Here is a 20,105-nt window from a genome sequence, read left to right on the forward strand (position 1 = left end):
CCCCCCCCCCCCCCCCCGCTTACTGGGCTCCTGTTCTGCGTCCATCTTGGCCTTGAGCAGCATTCGTAGCCGAGACACCTCCTGCCGCTTGAGCTCATCCAGCTTGGTGCGCACATGGTGGCTGACGAAGTCCAGCTCCCGGCTCAGCTTTCCACTCTGCCCAAATTGAAGGCAGACACTGGTCAAGCCGGGGGCCTAGGAGGGGGAACACTGGGCAGCCTCGTCCTTTCTCTGCCCTCTCTGGAACCTTCTTCCAGCTTTGGGAATCCTGGAAAGCTTACAGACCCTTGCCCCATCCGCTCCCCTAGCCTCTGAGACCAAATCCAGCCCTTCAGCCCGGTGTCTGAGGCCCTGCCCACCTCGGTAGCCCTGTTGTCCTGTCATCCATCAAATCACACTCGGTTCCAGCAACACTAACTGGGCATTGGCCCCCATGTTCAAGGCTCTTTACCTGCTCTCGGACTTTGCACATGCTGGTTGGTCCCTCTGCCTACAATTCTCTCCCACCACCCCTTTTCAAGCCTAAGCAGATCCTCACTGCCCCTAGAAACTCAAAGCACATTGTATCTTCCTTGGAAAGAACCTCCCAGCAACTCCCTGCTCCCCTCCCCCGGGGTGAATTCCCTGAGCTGCTCATCCTGTCACTTCAGATTGTGCCTGTTGCTCAGAGCTGACCCCATCCCTCTCCTGCTCACAACCCCCACGGCTCCCCAGTGCCCCCAGGACAGAATCCCTGAGCCCGGCACTCAAGACCCCGCACGCACCCACCTCTCCAGCCCCATCGCCCCTGTCTTTGTGTCAGTGATCAGGAACCATGGGCAGACAGCTGAAGGTACCAGAATGCTTCGTTTGTACAGTTTCCGTGGTCTGAAATGCCAGGCCTTCACCCCCCCTACACACTGCAACAACTTCCACACCACGGACATCCCCACTCAGACTTCGAACCTCACTTGGGCAAGGAGCATCCTTGCTCTAGAAGTCCTCTCTCACTTGTCACACTGGGCTGTGCCCTCCTGGACCCTCCCCTCCCACCAGCGCCCTCTGCTATCTGTCATTGTACAGGCTGCCTTTTCGGTCACTTGAGACTCACATCGTGGCTCCCCAGCCCGCAGGGACCATGACCCTTGAGAGGCAAAGGACACGGTGACCATGGAGACAGTCCTGTTCACCCCACCTAGTCAAGCATCTACTCTGGGCCAAGCCCTGCGCTGGTCTCCCTGGGTCTGTTCTCTAACCCTGCCCATAGCCCCATTTTACAGATGGATAACCTGAGGCCCCGCAGGAGAAGCCACTTGCCCGAGGTCCCTTGGACAGTGAGGACACCGGGTTGGTGTTGTGTATCCCTGCATCCTTTTCCTGCTCAGGACCACAGGACTGGAGGGGACATTACTGCCACCACCAAGGATGACGACTGACATCCACAGGAGCCTTACGATGTGCTGACCGAGCCCCTCTAGTGGGGATTTTCGCCAACCCACGCAACCACCTCTCACGTCACAAAAACTGTTGCATTAGGCCTCCCGGTTTCTGAGAAAGACACGGAGGCCCAGAGGGTGTGGCCACTCAGGCCGGAGCGAATGAGGAAGAGTTGGGATTGTACCCGGGCACCGTCCCACTCCACAACCTGCCTAACTGGCCACTCTGTTTCCAAGGTCATTTCCCCGTGCTATGACCTTGGGCTTGCTTGGGGCGGGTAGAGGAGGGCTGCACCTCGGTTCTCCCAGCTGGGCTCTATGGTCTCTGGTTCGGCCGGTCCTTCAAAGGGGGCCAGGTGGATGGGGACGGATGAGAGCCGCAGGAATGCTGGGAGGCTTTGCGGGAGCGGGGCCACCTGGACCCTCTCCTGGACCAAGGTGTTTGAGACTCAAGGAGGCTCTTCCAGGTGGGGCATTCCCACACACACCAGACCAGGGGGGGGGGTCTGTGTGCGAAAGCGCGGGGAGGAGGAACGGGGCCCCATCTCCTCATGGGGGAGGGCCGGCATCCTCTCTGAGCTGGGCTCCGGGCTCAGCCAGCCCTGCAGGGAGACCGGGCCTATCGGGATGACGAACACTGCCACGTGGGCCTCCACGTCTGCCTTTAGAAAATGAGGACAACCTCAGCCCCTCTGGAGCCTTATGTGTGCGTCTCAGGCCTTGACTGGTCTTTCCTTGGGTGATCCTGACCTGAATCCTGTAATGCCGATTCTGCTATTACGCCCGCTTTACAAATGGGGAAACTGAGGCACAGTGAAGGGTGGTCACACAGCATCGAAGGGTAGAGCGGAGACAGGGAGCCTGTGCCATCTGCGTCCAGGCTTAACCACACACTCCGCGCTCCTCACATCTCTTCCCGACCGCGTGGCACCGAGAGGAAGCGCGTCCCAGTGCCTCCGTTTGGCGAGGCCTGGAGCCACGTGACCCACTTAGGGAAGCCGGTCCTTTACCTGAACTCTGTCCTCCGCGTGTGGGCGCCCCTCCTCCCCTCCCACCTGGCTCACGCCCAGCCGCACCTTGATGTCCTCGGCGTTGGCAGCCTGCAGCTTCTCGCGGAAATGCCCATCCGTCTCCAACACGTTGATGACTTCCTGGAGGTAGCGGTGGTAGTACAGGCCCGTATCCTGGGGGGACAGGGATGAACATAGCAGCCCAGCCCCTACCCCCCTCCGGTTCCTCCCTGTACGTAGGAGCCAGGCCCCGCTCCCCTGGGCGCTGGCTGAAGGACCTGAGACCCCCTGCTTGGAGCAAGAGGCAGGCCTGCCCCGTGGGACAAAGGCTCTAGAGCCAGATGACCCCAGTTCTGATCCCCATGTGCTCTGTAACCCCAGGCAAACTGCCTGATCCTCTGGGCCGCAGCACTCATCTTTTCCCAGGCTGTTAGTGGAACGAAGTAAACATCACGCAGGGAGACAGACACCCAGCCCAGCGCTGCGCGCAGAGCGGGTGCTCAGAGCGGACACAAGAGTATTTGCTGGCAAGCAGCGAAACATACACTCATTCCTCATTCATCAAGCGATCACGTGCTCCTACTGTGTGCCAGTTGCTGTGACAGGGGACCCAGCAAGTGAACAAGACAGATAAAAATCCTGAGGCTCCTGGACCCAGACCTGCCATGTGTGGGTGGGTGGCACGCTCTTCTTCCTGGGCCTCCCTCTGCCATTTCAAAATAGGCAATAAATTCCCTACTTCTCAGCGCTGTGGTGAAAAGTACAAGAGATAAAGGGCCTGGCACAATGCTAAGGACATAGGAGACAACGCGATCTACCAACACTATCATTCTGTATGTAGGGAGCACACAGTAGGTGCTTGATTACCAGGAGCTGAAGGCCCAGCCATGACATTGTGGGTATACCAATTTCCTATTGCTTCTGCAACAGACTGTCGCAGACTAAATGGCTTAGAGCAACACAAATGTCTTCTCTTCGAGAATATTCTCTTCTGGAGGGAGATCAGAAGCCCAGAACGTGTGGACAGGGCTGAGCTTAGTCTAGAAGCTCTAAGGGAGAATCTATTTCCTCGCCTTTTCCAGCTGCTAGAGGCTGCGTGCGTTCCTTGGCACGTGACCCTGCATCACTGTGACCTCTGCTTACGTCACACATCACTTCTGACTCTGATCTTCCTGCCTCCCTCTTATAGAGAACACCTGTGATTATGCTGGGCCCACCTGGATAATACAGGGTAACTTTTCCATCTCAACAGCTTTGTCTCAATCACACCCACAGACACTCTTTTGCCCTATAAGGGAAGATAGTCACAGGTTCTGGGAACTAAGGTGTTGACAACTGTTTGGTTGTTTTTTTTTAAGTTTATTTATCTATTTTTTTAGTAATCTCTACACCCAATGTGGGACTCGAATTCAGAACCCCGAGATCAAGAGTTTCATGCCCTACTAAGCCAGCCAGGCGCCCCAAGGTGTGGACATCTTTGATTGCTTAGCCAATGGGCTGGAATCCCGAATCTGCCAATTACTAGCTAGGTGACCTGGTTAGGACAGCTAGAATGCCTAGTTCAATTTAAATTTCAGATAAACAACAAATAACTTACAGTATAAATACACAGCTGGAGTGTACTTATACTACAAATTATTCCTGCTTATCTGAAATTCGATTTTAACTGGGTGTCCTGTGTTTTTATTTGCTAAATCTGGCAACCTTGGTCCTTGGGCAAGTTACTTAAACTCTCTTGTGCCTCAGCTTCCTCATCTGTAGGTAAGGTTGAAGAGCACCCATGGAGTCCCGACAGGACCTCCCTCTCCCCGCCCCCCACTCTGCTCCAGTCACATTGGCCATCTCTGGGTCTCTCTACTCACTCTGCTCTCCTCACCACCCAGTCTTTATCCAGGCTGTTCTCCCTGCCTGGAATGTTCTCCCTTGAACTTCAGATTTCAGCTCGTGACCCTTCCTCCCTGACCATCACCCTGGTGTCCATTCTCAAGAAATGTGTGGGAAGAATGAAGGGAAAGGGAACTCAGAAGTGCCCTTCTGAGTCTGCAAAGATTTCACCAAGCAGAAGCCGAATTCACAAGGTTGGGACGGCCACAAAGGAGCACGGAATAATCCCTCCCAGAGATAGCCATGTGCCCATTACCGTTGAAAGCTGGAGGAGGATTCAGGCCACAAATCAGGGCCTTGGCCTTGAGGATCTTTAAAGTCCCCAGTTCCCTAAGACCAAAGGTTTCATAGCATTTGATAAACACATGTTGGAATTACCTTCATAATTTTAACAACTCCCACGAGTTCCATGAAGCAAGAACACCCCAGTTAAGAAACACCACCTGCCCAAGGTGCTACTGGGAAATGTAGTTCTTTTTTGGATTCCTTCTTGAGGGGAGGGGGGCTCTTAAAAGAATACGGATTTAGGTAGGGGGTGATGCAGATTTGTCACTTAAAATCTGACCTGATTTCCCCCACACCTCAGAGCCAGGGGCTTAGAAATATGCGCGCGCGCGCACACACACACACGCCCCGAATTTTTCACCACGTCAAAGCCCCGGGACTGCAAAGAATGGCAGGCAAATTCCGAGCCGCGGCCGTGGGGGAAGTATCCACCCAGGGACGACGGGGATCCGCGGGGATTGTAGTACCACTCGCAAACACCTGGCTGGAAAGCAGGGCAGGGCCACTCACGGGGCTCTCGGTCGCAGGGCTCTCCTGCTTGGGCGCCCCCCGCTCGAGGGGCACGGCCAGAACGGCGCGCAGCAGCAGCAGCGGCGGCAGCAGGAGGAGGGCTGCGCGCGGCCCAGAGGAAGGCATGGCGGCGTGGCCTGTGAGGGGCAGAGAGGTGGATAATGTCTGTCCCAAGTCGCCTACTCCCCTGGGCCCAGGAGTCTGGGCCCCCAGCGCCACCCCCACCCCCCTTCTAAGAGTCAAGACTCAAAGCGTTTCGTTTCCCGGGACACAGGATTCCGCACCTCCAGCTCTTCCTTCCTTGGTCCCAGGAGTCCTGGCTCCCAGAACCCAGCCTCTTCGTTCAGTAAGGTTTCCCTCGGGAACCCGGGATCTCGACCCCTTTGCCCCAGAACCAAAGGTCCAGGCCCCCAGCTACCTCCTTTACCAGGACCTAGAAGTACTAGTGCCCAGTCCATCCTCCCCGAGACCCAAAGCTCCAGACCTCTGGTCCCCTTCTCCCGCTCCTCCCCTGGACCCAATCTAGGAGCCCCCGGCCCCTCACCTTTCCTTCCCCGCAGAGGGCGTTTTCCCGGGCTGGGACCTCCGGTGCGTTCCGGCGATTTCCCCCCTAGGCCACGCCCACTTTCCCGCAGAGGACCCGCCCTCAGGAGCCTGATTGGTCCGCGTTGGTTTCAGGCCCCTGGGTCCCTGTCTAGCGGCCCGCCCCTTGCCGAAGTCGCTAGTCTGTTCTCGAAAGCTTCGCGTCCTTTCTCGGAAGCTCTACCTCTTGACGCCGCTTTTCCTGCCTTTCAGGCGAAAGGAAAGCGGAGGCTTTGGAAGGGAGCTACAATTCCCTGCAGGCAGGGGGAAAATGAGGCCTCTTCCGCGGGCAAGGAGGCCCCCTTGCCTTCGCCGCCTGGCAGTTGTAGTTTTCCCCATTTATCTTTCCACAAGAAGTGGTTGCAAGTTACAAATCGGTAGCCGTTGGTATAGGTCATCTTAAAAGTTTCTCAGTTTCTAATATATACGCCTTTCACATATATATATACTTATATATATGTATGTATGTATATAGTGTAGAGCGCGTATGTATATGTATGTATATAGTGTAGAGTGTACATGTGTGTGTGTGTGTGAGCGCGCGTGTGTATACACACATATATAGTGTAGAGCGACCCAGCGATGCCGGCTCTCTTGGGTCCCTTTAAGGAACACCTTGCATGCCCTTCCAGTTCAGAACCCTGGAGCAGGGTTGCCTGGCTGCTGTAGAGGCCAAGGGTCATTGCTTTGTTGGAAGTGGAGCGTGAGGGGCCAGAGGGGAGGGGATTAGGGCAGGTCCCTGTGGGAATCCCCCCCCTCCCTCTAAGCCCTCTTTCTTTGCCTGCTTATTTCCCAGAGACCCAGAGATTAGGTCCCCAGCCAAAGAAAGGGTTAGGTATGTTTAGAAATTGCCCAGAGAGGCAAGGTACTGACTGAGGTGTGAATGTGAAAAGCCTCTGCAGGCACGAGGAGAGGAGTTGCCAGGATCCCAGGCAGGTGGGTGCTGGAGGTCTGGGGTTAGTGAGGGTCGAGTGTTTGGGGCCCAGAGTCCTAAGTTCCCGTGCCTGTGTACAGGCCAGTTAGCTATTTGGGGGAGAGGGAACTGGATTCCTGGGCCCCTCAAAGTTATGAAAGCTAGAAACAGGCTGCTGGGTCCCTGACGAAGTAGATGCAGGAATTTGGGCTGCCTGGGTCCAGGAGAGAATTTTAAAGCTTAAGATCGGGTGTTGGATGGCAGAGTCCACTGAGATGTTGGGTCTGTGTCCTCACTCCTCATTCTTGCTTCTCCAGAATGTCTCAGGAGAATGACACATGGAAGAAAGAGTGAGTGGGGAAACACGACGGGCAGGGGTGGAAATGGGGGTACAGGAGGAACTTAAAAGTTTGATTATGCCCACACTCACTCCACTCTGGCTTTATGACCATGTTTGCAAATTCAGCACCATCGGCCTAGAGGTAAGGAGCTGGGGGCCTGGACTTCAGGGTCCTGAAGGGAGGGAGCTACGCATGAGGACTCATGGGTCTGAAAGAGGAGGGGCTGGGGGCCTGGACTCCTGAATCCTGAGACAGGAGGGACCTGGGACCTCTGACTGCTGGATTCTAGACAGGCCAATGCTGGGGAAGAAGAGCTTCAGAACTGGTGGCCAGGCTCAGGTTCTGCTCCTTCTGTGACCTTAAAAGTGCTCAGAACCCTAAGTTGGGTAGGAGGAAGGAAGGGAAGGAGGGGCTCTTGGGCAGCCGGGGTGCCCTGCTTGCTGTCACCATGAGCCCGCACCTCTCTCAGGGCGCTGGGGGATGAGCTCACCGCCATGAGGCTGCAGAAGCTGGAACAGCAGGTACTATGCCAGGGAGTCCTGCCCCCCTCCCCTTCAGTCTTCCGGAGCTTCCAGGAGCACTACCCCCAGGACTTGCTCTGGGACTCCTGGCCCTCATCGGCTCTCTCCAAGCTTCGAGTCTGCGATTGGGAAATGGGAAAATAGGAATTGGGGACCCTAAAGAAGGAAACCTTGGTGATGAGAATGCAAAGTTTCTAAGGAACAAGGGTTCTGGAGGGCAGGACTGCTAGGTCCTGGGGGAAGCGGGGACGGGGTGCCGGGACTCTGGATCCGAGAAAAGAAGAGCTGAGGGACTGAGAGCCTGGACTCCCGGACTCCCTCCCATGCATGCCTCCCCTTACCCCAGGCCCTCCTTCTCCCCTGTCTTCCCGTCCGGTTCCTGGCCCCCACACCCCCCTTTTCCACTCCCGCAGCGGCGGCTCTTTGAGAAGAAGCAGCGGCGGAAGCGCCAAGAGCCCCTCATGGTTCAAGCCAATCCCGACGCTTCCTTGCGTCCCCGGCAACGCTGGCGGCGGGAGGAGCGTCTCGCGGGTGACACTGGTGAGGAAAAGTTCTAGTGTCGGGCAGGAGCCTAGGCCTTAGAGGGAGGGATCTGCGGAAGTTTGGGACGCGGCCCCCAAGTGCCCAGAGGGAAGGGGCCGAGCGGAGCCCAGAAGAGCCCAGTGCAGAGCCGTTGGGGACCCGGGTGCGGGACCTGGGTGAGCTCAGGGGCGGAGCTGGAAGAGCGCGGGGGCGGAGCCTGGTCCAACTAGAGGGTGGGGCGCGAGAGAATGCCTTGATTGGGCTTCCTAGAGCTCTGGGGCGGAGCCTGGAGGGGTCGGGTGGTGGCCCTGGAAAAAGCAGGGACTCAATTCGGGAGAAGGTGAGGGCTGGAATTAACAAAGTCCGGGGGGCGAGGCCTGGATGTTTTCGAAACCGGTCCTGGAGAGACCGAGAGCCGTGTGTGGGATTGTGTAGGCACGGAGTTCGCAACAATTTAGCCGCAGGGGTGTGCTTGCTTGAGCCATAGGATGGAGTTTGTGTTCTGAATGGGTCTCCGGGGTTTGGGCAGTCACTCGGGGACGGTGTTTGGGAGTGGGGGGGGGGAGCGGATCTTCGCAGAGGACTGGAATTTGTACCTCGTGTTAATGGGCCTCGCTGCACCCTCTCCCAGGCCTTGGGAACCTTTTCCTCCAGGAGAATGTGCCAGAGGCACATCTGCGCTCTGGTGCCCACAGTGCCCTGGGCATCGTGAGCTGCGGTGGAGATGGCAGCGGTGACCGTGGCCCACTGGCATCCCCGACAGGAGGAGGTAATCTCGAGTCCTTGGCCCGCCTATGCCCTAGAACTACACTCCCACCAGATCTAGGAGTCTGGAACCTCAATCCTTGCTCTCCAAAGAACCCAGGAGTCCAGGCCCCCACGGGCTCTGTCATCCCTGACACCAAGGACTCCAGATCCTGAAGCTACTCTTTCTCCAACACTCAGGAATCTGAATCTCCAGGCCCCTTCCTCACCTCCCCACCCCCCAAAATCCCAGTCTCTAGTCCCTCTCCTTTATCCTGGCTACCAGACAGTTCCGATCCGGAGTTGGAGGAAGTCTCCGTGGAGGACGTTCCCGCTTCTCCACCTCCTTATAAAGAGCCTCCAGGGACTCGACGCAGGGGTTGGCCAGCCCACCAACCACCTGGTAATTTCTGGGACATTGGGTGAAATCTGGTCCCCTGGTCTATGTGGCAAATCCTCCCCCCTTTTTTGTAATAGCTTTATTGAAATATATTTCACATACCGTACAATTCACTCATTTAAAGTTTACAATTCCATGGTTTTTAGTATATTTACAGAGATAAGCAACCATCGCCACAACCAATTTTAGAACATTATCATTATCCCAAAGGAAACTCTGTACCTTTTAGCAGTAGCTCCTCGACTCCCCCCCCACACACACACACCTCATTTCTCCCAGCCCTAGACAACCACTATGTACTGTCTCTTTGCCTATTCTGGACATTTCATTTATTATTTTTTAAAATTTAAGTTCAATTAGCTAATATACGGTACAGTACCTCATTAGTTTCAGTGTAGAGTTCAGTAATTCATCGGTTGCTTATAATACCCACTGCTCATCACATCACATGCCCTCCTTAATGCCCATCACCCAGTTACCCCATCCCCCCACTCCCCTTCCCTCCAGCAGCCCTCAGTTTGGACATTTCGTTTAAACAGAATAATACAGTATATGGTCTTTAGTGATTGGCTTCTTTTGCTTAGCATGTTTTTAATGTTCATCTATGTTGTAGCATCGTTGCTTGTTATTTCTTAATATTGTATGACAATTCCTTCTATTCTCATGACATGACCAACGATTCAATAACAGGACTCTTAATTATCACCCCGAGCCCCATTCCTCCCTTCCATTTTAGTTCCCAATCTCTCTGATGTACTCTTTGGGAAAAGATAAAGGGAAGACTCTAACCCCACCCTGTTCTTGGACCCAGGGCAGTCAGAGACTTCTCAGCCAGTGTAGACACCTGTGCCCATGGGGGAGGAGGATCTGGCAAATGAGTGTGATGAGTAATAAGAAGAGGCCAGAAACCCAGGATATCTGGCCTTTTCCAGATAGCACTGGTGACCTGGTCCCAAGCTCCTGGGACCCAGGTGTCCTGAGTCACTCTTGGCTTTTTCCACCCCTTAGGGGCTTGTGCGGAGGAACAGAGTAAATCCCAGAATGTTGGAGATGGATATGAGGCACCCAGTCCAGAACCAAAACCTGGCATGGATGATGACCTGGGACGTGGAGTCTTAGCCTCCAACAAGGTGGGAGGTGGCACAGCCAATCAGGATATAGGACCAGGGCTAGCCTTTGACTCTAGAGAGAGTGGGTCTAAAATTCTACAGCCCAATCAGAGGCCCTTTTACTGGTGGGTGGAACCTGTTATGATTGGGCTAGAAGTTGTGTGTGTGTGTGTGTGTGTGTGTACCATTTATGAAGTCCATCTAGAGGATTTAAATCAATGTAAGCACATACATTAAAATCCAGCCCACCGAAAGGCAGCGAGCTTTGGAGAGGGTGAAACAGTGATGAGGAAGGGCCAGTTGGCACTCACGAAGGTATTGATGAAAGAAAGATAAATAGTTTCAGTTGGGTAGATCTGGGCCGTATTACGTTATCTAGACGGAAACAACACTGATTTTAACCGAATGGACAGTGCTTTCAAAGAGGTTCTCCAATCTGTAGATGGAGTGGGCGTGGCTTCAGAGGGAAGCTACTAGTGGTGACTAAAGAACAGATGATAAGGGCTTGGCTGGGTGGGCTCCTTGAAGGTACTGGCCAATCAGCACGTGGCTGGGACGTTTGACCAATAGGCAGAAAACATGGTTGAGAGCTGGGATGGCCAATCAGTAGTTGGTAAGCCTGTGGTAGGGGCGGGTCTCAACATCCCTTAATTTGAATTTGGCGCGTCGGCTAGGGCGAAGACCCGGAAGAGAAGAAAGAGGAGTCCGAGTCTACAGTGAAGAACGCCCCACCGGCAGCCCAAAAGAAGGTGTTCAAGACACTGGAAGGAGAGGTCGGCGCGGGCCACAGCCATGTGGCCCCCTCGCCAGGCCTTCGGCTGGGGGAGGACATGGAAGCTTACGTGATGCGGCCGGCGGTGAGCGGCCACACGGTGCAGTGCCGCATCAGCCGCGACAAGTGCGGGGTAGACAAGGGCATGTTCCCTTTCTACTATCTCTACCTGGAGGCGGCCGACGGGCGAAAGGTGCGGTCTGGCGGCCTCTTGAGCAAGCCATAACTCCCAGGGGCAAGTCCCTCCCCTTTCTGAGCGAGGTCAAGACTTTCACGAATCCAGGTCTTGCTCAATGATGACATTGAGCTAGGACTTGTGAACCCCAACGCCAAACCCTGCCCTTCACGGAACTACGCTGCTTTCGCAATAGAATAGGCCCTAACCAAGCCTGTAACTAAGCTTCGTCCACTCTTGAGATGGGCCCCATCTTTCTCAAAGTCAGGCCACGCCATCTCAGGGTCCAAAACCTCACCCCTTACACACCTTCTCTAGGTGTTGGCCCCGTAGTGTTTGTCCAAATTCGGCCTCTCACTGGGCCTTCTAATCTTATCAGGCCCATACCCAATCCTCGGATAAGCCCCGCCCTCAGGAACCAAGCCCCTCCCCTCGTGGATTGTGTCTTCTAGAGCCAAACCATGCAGGTCTCAAGCTAGTCAGTTCCCCCCTCGGTGTGGAGCCCTCTCTTCAAAGCACTCTCCCAAAAAGAGGCTTTTCCCCTACTCAGTAGTGCCAGACCTGCTTTTCCCGGATGAAATGCCTGCCAAAGTCCGGCTGCAATGTTCCAAATGAGGCTCTTCCCTATTCTCCAAAGCCGCCCAGTCTGCCACAGCCTGGCTGGGTCCCCTCTGACTCGGGACCCAATGGCGGAAGGAGTGGGGGAAGATATTAAGATGTGAAGCTCCCCTTCAGGACCCAGCTGATGACTTCCTTCAGTGAGAACCCACACCTCCCAGCAAGGCTCGGGATGCTTTTTGCTCCATTACCCTCTCCTCAGCCGTGGGAACGCGGTGTTTCCTTGTCTTGGACCCCTAACCCTAGCCAGATACCAGAAACTGATTCTGATGGGCCGTTCTTCCTACCCACAGCACTTCCTCCTGGCTGGGCGCAAGAGAAAAAGGAGCAAAACCTCGAATTACCTCATTTCCCTGGACCCCACAGACCTATCTCGGGATGGGGACAACTTTGTGGGCAAAGTCAGGTGGGCACATCCCTGATACGCGAGAAACCGGTGGCAGGAGGCCTCGGGGGCGCCAGGAGGGGCGGGAGGAGAAGGGGACAAGCAGGCCACAGAGCACAAGTTCCACCTGCTCGAGGACCTTTTGTCTTATGGATTGATGGGTTGTGTATATCTTCAGGTGGTAGCCCCAGGGTGGGTGGGAATAAGAGAACTAAGAGCTTTGGAGCAGAGGTTGACATTTAAGACATTTGACTTCTTGAGAGGTAAGGGGGTGGGACTCCTAAGTTCCCCTGGGAGAGGGCTGTGATGTACACATTCTTGCATCTTGGGGGGAGGGGGGGAGAAGTTTCCTAAAAGGCAGGGGACTAAAAGTCATGGCTCATCAAAGAAACAGAGGGGCCTGGGACTGTAGATACATGGAGAACAGAACTTAAGTCCCAACTAGAGGGTTAATGAGAAGAGTTGATGACATGACCTGGGAAAGCGCTTAATGTACAGCAAAACAGTAATTATTTTTACTCTGACCACTCCCCTTCTGGAGCAGATCCAATGTCTTGGGCACCAAGTACACCATCTTTGACAGTGGGGTGAATCCTGAAAGGAAGAATTTTGTCCCGGAGACCGCTCGGATCAGACAGGAGCTGGCGGCTGTATGTTATGTGAGTGTCTGGGAGACAAGAGAGAATGAAGCAGGACTGTGGGGGAGGGAGAAAGAGCCAGGCCAACTGGAGCATAATACCCCCAGGAGACCAACATCTTGGGATTGCGAGGGCCCCGGAAAATGACTGTGGTCATTCCAGGAATTGATGCCCAGAACCAGAGAATCAGCGTCCAGCCTCAAAACGTGAGTTGGCTAAAGTTGAGAATCTCTGGGTCAGTCCGGGAGGAAGGTCTGGGGGAACTACCCTAGGTCCCAAGGGAGAAGGGGACCCATGGCTTGCAGGTGGTCATATGTGAAGCCAGAAGGACTTTGTCAGACTTTTATGTTTCTCCAGGAGAGATTAGGGTGCGTCCGGAGAAAAAAAGTTCATTGGTGGTAGGTTAACCACGCCCCCTCCCCTATCTTCTAGGAGAAGGAGTCGCTACTGAGTCGCCTCCAGCGGGGGGCCAGCCAGGGTCTGGTCCTGATGCGAAACAAAACCCCGTCGTGGAAGGACGAGAGCCGCGCCTACGTACTCAATTTTCATGGTCGAGTCACTGCGGCCTCGGTCAAGAACTTCCAGATCGTGCATCCGGATGACCGTGAGCTCCTAGGAACCGGTTTACCTGGGCCGGGGGCGGGGGGAGGGGGGCATGAGCGGACGAGAACTACTTCTCCCATCAGCACTTGAGCGTTTTTCTAGGCAGGGCCGAGTCCACGCTGTTGCAAAGCCTATTGGGAATTGTAGTTTAAACGGCCCTCAGGGTTTCTGGGCTTAGTGGGAGCGCCGCACAGCCCCTGAGAAGCGGTAGTTCTGGAAGTTGAGAAGCCCGCGGGAGGGAGTTGAGGAGTGGGGCTAGGCTCACTTAGTTCCTGACTTCCTCCTCAGCGGACTACCTGGTGCTCCAGTTCGGCCGCGTGTCCTCAGACAGGTTCACCATGGATTTCCGCTTCCCGCTTTGCCCGTTCCAAGCCTTTGCCATCTGCTTGTCCAGTTTCGATGGCAAGCTGGCATGTGAGTAATCCAATGAAATACCATGCCCTCACCAGCTTTTGTGCCTGCTCATTTGGAGAAAGGGCTCCCCGCATGCCTTCTTTTGCACCACCTTACTCATAACCAACACATCATAGTCGGCCTGGGTGCCCAGGCCTGTGCTCCAGGAAGTAGGGTTTTAAGCAGCACCTGCTTTCTCGGGACTCAGTCATGGGAGATGGGTCTTAAACAACAAAGAAATCAAAATGCTCCTCTGCTACGAAGGAAAAAGCACACGGAGGCACAGTTTAGCTGGGTCAGATCAAGGTCTCTCTAAAAAAGTGATTTTCACACTACATCTGAAGAATCACGAGAAACTAGGGCCAGAGGGTCAGGGGTGGGAACATCAGGCAGTAGGCACAGCTCATACAAAGGTCTTTTTTTTTTTTTTTTTTTTTTAAGTTTTTTTTTTTTTTTGACAGAGAAAGGGAACACAAACAGGGGAATGTGGGAGAGGGAGAAGCAGCCTTCCCTCTGAGCTGGGAGCCCGATGCTGGGGCTCGATCCCAGGACCCTAAGGCATCCCAGGACCCCAACGAAGCCACCCAGGCACCCCATCATACAAAGGTCTTAAAGTGAAAAGGGGCTTGATCCGTTTGGGAAATGAAAGGAGGATAGTGTGGCAGGAGCCTGGGGAACCGCTGGAGAGGGGCAGGGTCAGAGGCTCGACAGGGGTCAGGATATCTGAGCCACTCTTCTTTAAGCTGCTGGACAGATCTTATGGGGTCAGAAAAGACTTATGAGTTGGAGATGTAAACCTGGATGGTTAATTCAAGACATGCGTGGGTGAGAGTGAGAATAATTACAATACTAGCTACGCTTAACTTTTATTATTTGGCAAGCATTGTTTTAAATTTGGACTTGGGATGCCTGGCTGGCTCAGTCGGTGGATGGTGGGATCTTGATCTCAGGGTTGTGAGTTCAAGCCCCACGTTGGGCATAGGGATTACTTAAAAACAAAATCTTAAAAAAATTAAAAATGCAAATAAATAAATATGAACACCTTTGGGGCCTTACAATCCTGTAAGACTTGTGCTATTGTTAGTCACATTTTATAAGTAAGGTAACAGTCTATGGAACAGGGCTTAAAAAGGTGAAATTGGACCACTGAAAGCCTTGGGCAACTCACCATTGAAAGGACAGTGGGAGGTAGGAGGATGAGTATAGTCCAGGGAGGCTCAGAAAACTGGAATTGAACACTTTTTTGAGATCAGTGACTCTAGCTCCCAGCCCCTCAGGGGAGATAATTGTCCCAAGTTTAATAAAATGTAGGCCGATACCAAAGAAAAACTACAAGACCCACCAGCTCTTAGTTCAAAAGCAGCTCAGGACAAGAAGAGGCAAATTTGAGGGATGATGGGAAATATAGTTTGTCCTCTATTGAGGTACTCGCCTTTACCCCAGGGGTAGTGAATTGTTGTCAGTTCAGATACACTCACGGACAATGACTCTGCTTGCTACAAATCAGCAGGTTTTATTTCTTATATAAAACAACACACAAAAAATAAATAGTTAATAGAAACAGGAAACTCCATGATCTTAGCCATGCCTCCCACTGAGGTCCAGGCAAGGAGAGGGGGACACAGGAGGAGTGGAGGGAAATGCTCCAACATGTCCCAACATCAAGGGTGTAGCCTGAATGGAGGACAATGGTGAGACCTGGGGAGGAGCAGGTGTGGTGGCCAGAGGAGGGGGAGGGTTCCCACAGCGGGCCCAAGCCCTGGCCCGGGCGGCAGGTGTGAGACAGGGGCCCAGCAGCTCCTGTGCCTGGGCAATCCGCCGGGCAAAGCGACTTCGATCCCGGGCGAGCTGCTCCCAGGGTCCCCGGCGGGCCGCCTGGGCCGGTCCTGCCCAGACAACCAGGAGGTGGACAGAGACCTTCTCAGAGAAGCGTACCTGGAGACAGAGCAGTGCAGACGCAAGACACACGTGTCCACAGGGGGGAGGGGGAAAGAGAGAAAACGCCAAAACAAAAATGAGTTACAAAAATGCTTGCTTTCTGAGTCACCTGCTAGTCACGGACCCACGGGATTCTCCACGTGACTCACTGCAGGTGGAGGCTGGTTCCCGGTGCTGACCTGAGCCACAGCTGCTCCCCACTCCCCCAGGGGCCCCAGCCTCTTGCAAAGGATTGCATTACAGTGAACACAGCCCTCCCAATGGAGTTCACATGTAATCCCCTGCAACACACGGAGGACCCAGAAGTTGGGGCATCCAGCCCGTCTACCCACCCCACCCCACCCCCTGCCCAGGCCCAGGAGTTCCAGCTCCTCCCTAAGACTCAAGAAATTGAGCCCTCAGTACCCACCTTTCGGGGCTTTAGGGGAGTCTCAGGGTCTGGATGCCAGGTCGGGGTTTCTCTGGGCTTGAGTCTCCTCTGCAGTCGGAGGGGCAGCCGAGGACGAGCCCAGGGAGGTGGTGGCTTCTTTCCAGGTAAATAGATGGTCACTCGGAAGGGGCGGGGCTCAGCTTCTCCCCACTCCTCAGCAACTTCTCCTCCCTCTGTGCCCCCTCCAGGCCGATATGTCCAGCCTCTGTGGAGAGTGCTCTGAGCCTGAAGGGAGGGAATTGGCTCAGGGTGAGCTGCTTCTGAATCATCTTCCTGCTCTGTGTCCTCTCCTGGCCTATATATCCAGGCCCTTGAGAAGGTATCTGTGGCCTCAGCTTCTCCCTCCTCCTCAGCTTCTCCTGAATCACTGTCTTCATCTTCTTCCTCGGTGTCCTCTCCTGGTCGATACACCCAGGCCCTCACGAGAGCGCTGGTGGATAGGACGGAAGAGGGACCCTCAGCTTCTCCTTCCTCCTCAGCTGCTCCTGGGTCACTGTCCTCATCTTCTTCCTCCGTGTCCTCTCCTGGTCGATACACCCAGGCCCTCACGAGAGCACTGGTAGATGGGACGGAAGAGGGACCCTCAGCTTCTCCTTCCTCCTCAGCTGCTCCTGGGTCACTGTCCTCATCATCTTCCTCCGTGTCCTCTCCTGGTCGATACACCCAGGCCCTCACGAAAGCACTGGTGGATGGGACAGAGGAGGGACCCTCAGCTTCTCCCTCCTCCTTAGCTGCTCCTGAATCACTGAATTCATCTTCCTCCTCCTCAGATTCCTCTCCTGAACAACACTCCCAGGCCCTGGGGTGAAAGCCTGAAGATGAGCGGGAAATGGAGCTCTTTGTGACTTCTTTATTCTCTGTTCTTTTTTCCTCTGTGGCTTTATCTTCTTCCTCCCCAGCATAGTACACCCAAGCTTTGGGCTTGGACCCTGGAGATAAAGGGGCAGTAAGTGTTCTGACAGCTCCTCTGTTTATAGCTTCTCCTTCCTTCTCGAACTCCTCCTCTCCTGGACAACACTCCCAGTGTGATGGAGGAAAAGAGAACGTGACCGCTTCTTCCTCTTCAGCAGCTCCTCCTTCCTCAGACTTCTCCTTTCCAGGAGGTTCTTGCAGGGTTCTTATCAGAAGGCTGGGGGACAGGGGAGCAGGCTGGCCATCTATAAATTCACTTCCCTGCTCTTTAGGGACACTGGTTGCTTGTTCCCCACCAAACTCTTCTTCACCATCATCATCTGAAAGTTCCCAGGTTTCAAGAAGAGAACTATTGGCTTTTAGATCACGGCAGGCCTCCCAGAACACTTCTCCATCCTCCTCAGCTGCTCCACTGTCTCCAGTCTCCCCTTGAAAGTGCCTGCCCCAGAGGGCATGGCCGGTGGCGGGAAATGTCTTAGCTTCTCCCCCGAGGCCAGCTTCTCCCTGATCGGCTCCCATTACCGCTTCCAACAACCAGGGTTCTGAAGGTCCTGGGCCCCTCAGGTGGCTCCAGGCCCTGCTGAGGAGGCCCATCAGTGGAGACAGGAGGAAAAAGGGGGAGGTATCCCTCCAGGGGGCAGACTGATGGGGCACTTGGCCTGGGGCCATCTGTCTGAGCTGGGAATAAACGAAAGGAAATAGAGTTTAGAAGCCATGTAGGGGAGAGCACCAAAGGATGACTGTGAGTCATAGCAACGGAAATAGTAAGGCAAAATAGCAACAAGAGAGTCCCCGCCCCACATTCTTTGCTGATCCCCGCCACTCCCATCTCCAGCAGAGGCAGGGTGGTTCCCACCTCTCTCCTCTCAATACCCGGGAGTCTGAGCCCCCAGCCTCTTCTCTCAGACCCAGAAGTCCCAGTCCCCAGAACGGAGAATACAGGTCCTCTACTTGCTTCCCTTACGGACAAGGTCCTAGTCCCCGGTTCTCAAATCCTCCTGAGGATCGACAAATCAGGCCCTCATCACCCTCCTCCCCCTGAGACTCAAAAGTTGCGACCCCTGCAGGGTTCCTTCCATCCGTTCCACTGGGGATCCATGAGTCTGGCTTCCAGAACCCTCCTCTCGCCAGGCTCAGGCCTCCAGGCTCCCGATTTCTTCTCCTTCCTGAGTCCGAGCCCTGGAGTGCGTCCTGGTCCCCACCTCTCTACAGACACAGGAGTCCGGGCTCCCAGGCCCTCGTTCCTCAGGACCCAGGGGTCCCGGCCTCCAACTCTCCTGTCTCGGTACCCAGAAGCGCAAACTCCCTCCTCACTGACCAGGAGTCTGATCCCCAGCCCCTAAATGCTGGGGGCGCAGGCGTTCGGATCCCTCACTCACCGACTCGGGGCTGCGCGTCACCCCGGGGGCAGGAGCGCCGGCTCGGGTTGCCACCATCGATCGCAGATCTGGACGGCTCGGGAGACCAGCGCGTTCATCTCGCCCTCCGGTGCCGGGCTCGGGGACTCAGGTTATAAAACCTGCTGCTGCAAGCACTGTCACGGCGAACGGATGCGGGGCTCTTCTCTTAGGCGTCTGTAATCCACAGCGAGGCTGGAAACTGGCGCAGCCCGCGAGGCCTTTATAGTCCAACGCGACCACACGTGCTGACGTCACGAAGGGAGGCGAGGTTTCGAAACCAAGGCTCCAGGGCTGGGGGAGGGGAAAGTAAGGTTGGAATTCTCGCGGAGTTTCCGGGGATTTTGTGACGACGCCGCTCATTTCCGAAGGCGACACGCCCCGAAATAAGCGAGCTTGTCTGTCAAAGGCGTGCACGGCTTCAGCCGCCTAAGCGCTCTCCCAACGACTTTTGGGGTGTGAAACCGGCTTCCCGCCCAGATTTAATCAGCAGGCCCCAGGCTAGAGTCTCCCACCGTCACAACCGGTCTGCTTCTTTCCTGTTGGGGGAGAGCATTGTTTTTTCACATTCCATTTTCAGATGAGAAACTAAGGCTTGGGAATTAAGTCACTTGCCCCAAGTGGTCACAGCAGAGTCTAGATTGTTTGCAAAGGAGAGCAAGAATGTAAGCACCCTGAAGGCAGACACTTGGCTTTGCTCGCTGCTTTTTTTCTCGGTGCCTGGCACATAGTAGGTGCTCAATAAATACTGGATGACTGGATTAGAAACCGAAAACTCAGACTCCTGCCTGGTCTCAAGTACAAGGCCCCACACCTGGATTGCACCCACTTCAAACTCATACAAAAGCTCGTACACGGGGGAGCTGGGGGGGCTCAGTCGGTTGAGCGTCTGCCTTGGCTCAGGTCATGATCCCGGGGTCCTGGGATGGAGCCCCAGATCGGCTCCCTGCTCAGCGGAGAGCCTGCTTTTCCCTCTCCCTCTGTTGTTCCCCTGCTTGTGCTTTCTCTCTCTGTCAAATAAATAAATAAAAATCTTAAAAAAAAAAAAAAAAAGCTCATATACTAACTTAAATCCTGGCCCGGGAGAATTGACTGAACCTCGCGGGGGTGGGGTCTTTTGCCACAAATTCCAGGCCCAGGCACACAGTCCCAATTCCCCGGCCCATCCCCGCTACCTGGTCCATAATTTTGCTCCTCGAAATATGCCCAGGGACCATGTCTACCACCGCAGGGGGGCATCCTGAGTCTAGAATACAATTCTCACCTGGATCTGAGGTAGATGTGTGACCATGGCTACCTGACCTTGCCGCAGCCATAATCCAGGAATCCAGCGTCAGTCGCTCCTCCCTGGAAAACCTGGACCCATCCTCTCAAAAACACATTTCCAGAAGCCCGGCTCCATTAACGACTCAGGAGTCCTGACTCCAGGCTCACACCTTTTCGGGTACCCAGAAATCTGAGCCCCCTCTAGTTCCAGGATCCCAGCTACCTCCCTTCAGGGTGCCAGTGACCCGGGTCCTCGGAGTCTGGGCCCAGCTCCTCCTCTCGAGACACTTAGGAATCCCAGCCCCGCAGGGACCCAGGAGTCAGGGGGGCCCCAGCCCCTCC

General features: G+C 54.8%; 3 protein-coding genes across 5 annotated transcripts in view; 1 reads left to right on the forward strand and 2 right to left on the reverse strand.

Annotated features, from left to right (window-relative positions):
• Nucleotides 1-5,744, reverse strand: part of NUCB1 (nucleobindin 1) — a 19,851-nt gene extending 14,107 nt beyond the window's left edge. The window contains exons 1-4 of one of the 2 annotated variants that reach the window (XM_034637957.1): nucleotides 5,649-5,744; nucleotides 5,075-5,241; nucleotides 2,492-2,599; nucleotides 24-156 (exon numbers count right to left, since the gene is read on the reverse strand). In XM_034637957.1, coding sequence (XP_034493848.1) covers nucleotides 24-156; nucleotides 2,492-2,599; nucleotides 5,075-5,230 — 397 coding nt within the window. In that variant the 5' untranslated portion in view covers nucleotides 5,231-5,241; nucleotides 5,649-5,744. Of the gene's footprint in view, nucleotides 1-23; nucleotides 157-2,491; nucleotides 2,600-5,074; nucleotides 5,263-5,648 lie in introns of those variants that run through there. The other variant, XM_034637956.1, reaches the window with a different exon arrangement.
• Nucleotides 5,745-6,368: 624 nt separating this feature from the next.
• TULP2 (TUB like protein 2) lies at nucleotides 6,369-15,172 on the forward strand. Of its 2 annotated transcripts, XM_019798155.2 has the most exons (13): nucleotides 6,369-6,622; nucleotides 6,917-6,949; nucleotides 7,410-7,461; nucleotides 7,875-8,001; nucleotides 8,615-8,752; nucleotides 9,014-9,130; nucleotides 10,136-10,257; nucleotides 10,911-11,201; nucleotides 12,095-12,207; nucleotides 12,731-12,845; nucleotides 12,932-13,030; nucleotides 13,257-13,428; nucleotides 13,716-15,172. In XM_019798155.2, the coding sequence occupies exons 2-13, from the start codon at nucleotides 6,918-6,920 to the stop codon at nucleotides 13,847-13,849; spliced, it is 1,512 nt and encodes a 503-aa protein (XP_019653714.1). In that variant the 5' UTR covers nucleotides 6,369-6,622; nucleotide 6,917; the 3' UTR covers nucleotides 13,850-15,172. The 2 variants fall into 2 exon arrangements, with proteins under 2 accessions (XP_019653714.1, XP_034493653.1); XM_034637762.1 differs by lacking the exon at nucleotides 9,014-9,130.
• Nucleotides 15,173-15,308: 136 nt separating this feature from the next.
• Nucleotides 15,309-19,910, reverse strand: PPP1R15A (protein phosphatase 1 regulatory subunit 15A). Its single transcript, XM_002917917.4, has 4 exons — nucleotides 19,762-19,910; nucleotides 18,480-18,791; nucleotides 16,168-17,778; nucleotides 15,309-15,755 (listed from the first exon to the last, which is right to left on the reverse strand). Exons 2-4 carry the CDS (start codon nucleotides 18,534-18,536, stop codon nucleotides 15,399-15,401), a joined length of 2,025 nt encoding a protein of 674 aa, XP_002917963.3. The 5' UTR covers nucleotides 18,537-18,791; nucleotides 19,762-19,910; the 3' UTR covers nucleotides 15,309-15,398.
• Nucleotides 19,911-20,105: the final 195 nt, after the last annotated feature.

Source organism: Ailuropoda melanoleuca, chromosome 12 (genome assembly GCF_002007445.2).
Source record: "Ailuropoda melanoleuca isolate Jingjing chromosome 12, ASM200744v2, whole genome shotgun sequence".
Lineage (NCBI taxonomy): Eukaryota > Metazoa > Chordata > Mammalia > Carnivora > Ursidae > Ailuropoda > Ailuropoda melanoleuca.